This window comes from Austrofundulus limnaeus, unplaced genomic scaffold (assembly GCF_001266775.1).
Source record: "Austrofundulus limnaeus strain Quisiro unplaced genomic scaffold, Austrofundulus_limnaeus-1.0 Scaffold29, whole genome shotgun sequence".
NCBI classification, from domain to species: Eukaryota; Metazoa; Chordata; class Actinopteri; order Cyprinodontiformes; family Rivulidae; genus Austrofundulus; species Austrofundulus limnaeus.
This window is the reverse complement of record NW_013952431.1, coordinates 546,603-549,325: the sequence shown is the minus strand read 5'-3', so window position 1 is coordinate 549,325 and position 2,723 is coordinate 546,603. Positions and strand designations below refer to the sequence as shown.

General features: G+C 38.9%; 1 protein-coding gene across 1 annotated transcript in view; it reads right to left on the bottom strand.

Moving 5' to 3' along the window:
- Positions 1-2,723, bottom strand: part of gpr184 (G protein-coupled receptor 184) — a 6,348-nt gene continuing 3,625 nt past the window's right edge. Inside the window, exon 2 of the mRNA XM_014005223.1 lies at positions 1-1,560. Within this exon, the coding sequence (XP_013860677.1) occupies positions 479-1,525 (1,047 nt within the window). The 5' untranslated portion in view covers positions 1,526-1,560 and the 3' untranslated portion in view covers positions 1-478. The remainder of the gene's footprint in view (positions 1,561-2,723) is intronic.

Sequence of the window (2,723 nt, the reverse complement as noted above, 5' to 3'; positions counted from 1 at the left end):
CACGTGTTTGTACCACTTTTTTATTTTGTTTTCACTTTGGCATGTTTCACTGACATTCAAGCATACCCATGCTATAATTTAAAATGAAAACAGCATGCTTTTAGATTGAATGTACATTCAGCTTCAGTATATCAGAGACACATACTTATCCTGTGATTGTAAACACTGCCAAGGTAACAAAAGGGCTCCTTCGCTCTAGTGGTGTCCTGATGTTTCTGGACAAAACGTCAGAGCATAAAACGGATGCAATTATCCAGCTAAGATACATTGTTTGTGCAGCCCACCTCCTTTTATCTGTTATTGACTATGCACAAATGAACAGACACATTTCAGTTTGTTTCTGTTTTTTTCTCTAATACAAATGGATGAATATTTGTCACCAACGATACATGTTTGAGTGTAAAACATTAAAGTTAAGTGCATAGGTCTGATTATATACACTATATACATATACACATAAAATACTTTCACGTGAGTCTCATATTAAACTACTCTCTTTTGCCATTCCACCTTTAGGTGCAGTCAAAGCACTGTCCTCTTGAGTCTTCTGCCTGTTTCTGAAGCACAGGTTTAGTTTATCTGTRACTGAGTTACTAACGAGCACATACAGCACTGGGTCCACCACACAGTTCAGACTGGACAGCGCCAGTGTGACTGAGAAAGAGAAGTGTGTGTCTTGTTCAAACTGACAGTACGGGCCTTCCGGTGTTTTATCGCCACTTTTAAAGTAGACAACGGAGCGTGCAAGCAAGAGAATGTGGTATGGAGCAAAGCAAACTGAGAAGATACCAATCACCCCAAAAGAGAGCAGACGGACCTTCCTCTTAACCTGGGCATTCAGGCCGGGACTTTGGCCCACAGTGGCCAACACCTTCCAGTAGCTCACAGTCAACACCAGCAGGGGTAACATGAAACCGATGGCCACTCTTATTAGATTAAACATGGCCACAGTTTTCGGCATGGGGTAAGTCTCATAACAACGGTCTTGTTTATTCTTGTCATCATGGGCATCAGTGAGATTGTCAAAGACTAAAATAATTATGTGCATCGTCACGACTGCAGAGTAAACAACTGCACATATGACCCATGCGTAGCACGATGTACGGCGGGTCCTGAAACGCAGTGGGTAAGCCACAACCAGACAGCGGTCCACAGAAATGCAACACAGCAGGAAGATGCTGATGTACATGTTAGAGTAGTAGAAGAAGCCGGCTATGCTGCAGGAGGTGGCACCCAGTTCCCAGTGGTGGTCGTTGTGGTAATAATTTATCCAAAGAGGCATGGTGAAGATGTAAAGCAAGTCGGATATCGACAGGCAGAGTAGGAAGATTCCCAAAACATTTTTCTGTTTCACTTGTTGACAAATAGGCTTCAGGGTCAGTATGTTGAAGAAAAAGCCAAAGATAAAAGCCAGGATGTAAATAGCCATCAGGAAGTCACTGATGAAACTCTGTCCAATTTCAACACACGGAGAATCTGTGGTTTGCACTGGTGATGCTCTTGTAATGGCCATGGTGGCGTTCATGGTGTCTTCAGTTTTCACTTGTTCTCCACGTCCACCTGCAACATGAAGAAAGCCTTTTTTATTCATTGTTTCACGCAGGGTTTTTTTCTTTCTTTCTTTCTTTCTTTCTTCTGCACAGGCAGATCACATGAACACTGACTACACTTTGCAATAACCAGCAGCACATAAACCACATGTGTCAAATTCAAGGCCCGCGGGCCAAATGTGGCCGCAGGTGACTCCTGTGTGGCCCGCCAGGGGGGGCCCTCCCAATTTTTTTTTACTTAACATGAAATTTGTTTCTTATATCAATGGTAAACTTTAAATTGGTTAAATGCAACAAAATTAATTTTATAAAAATAAATTAAATAAAAATAACAAAAAAATTCCTGTCCCTGAACTGTTGGCTTGAAGTAACTGAGCAATTCAGTTGGATAGCACAGTACTAATGTCTGAAAATAAGCTGCTTTAAAGTCACCATCAAACATAAAAGTAAATCTGCCATAATGCAGCTACTCACTAGAAACTCATCAGTGAGTGAAACTTTATTTGTTTTACTTTAATAATATTTCTGTATTTATTACATATTTAGTCAGTCGTACACTTAGTGTATTTTAAACACTTATCAGTGTTTACAAGAGGACGTGTTAAAACTCGGTTTAGTCAAAGTTAAACATGAAACATCAAAGTTTATTACAAGTGGCCCTTCGAGGGCCACCATAATGCTCATGTGGCCCTCAGTGAAAATGAGTTTGACACCCCTGATTTAAACCAAACCCCAACTGGGTTAGATGTGGCTTGCCATCTTAAAAATAGTGCTGTCTTTACCAGAACTGACACACATAGACTGGCCTACGGTGTACATTTTAGGACATCCTCAGTTTTACTTCTCAGCCATCAGTTGTCAACAAAAAAAAAWAAATAAATAAATACATATATATCTATATTTGCTTTTTCTTTCTGATAATGGATGTACAGCACCTTGTGAAATCCTTTTCTGTGAAAGGCACTACATAAATAAACTTTTACTTATGAGGGGCAGATATAAGTTTTTTCTTCACTCTTTACTCTTTTCTTTCAGAACTTTTCTTTTTTATGTCCTTTCATTGTTGTACTTTGAGTGAAAATGTTTTTAATAAATTATATTTACATTGCGTAATAATTGTATTATCATTAATACCTCTTTATAATACATTCATATTAGGTATATATATATATA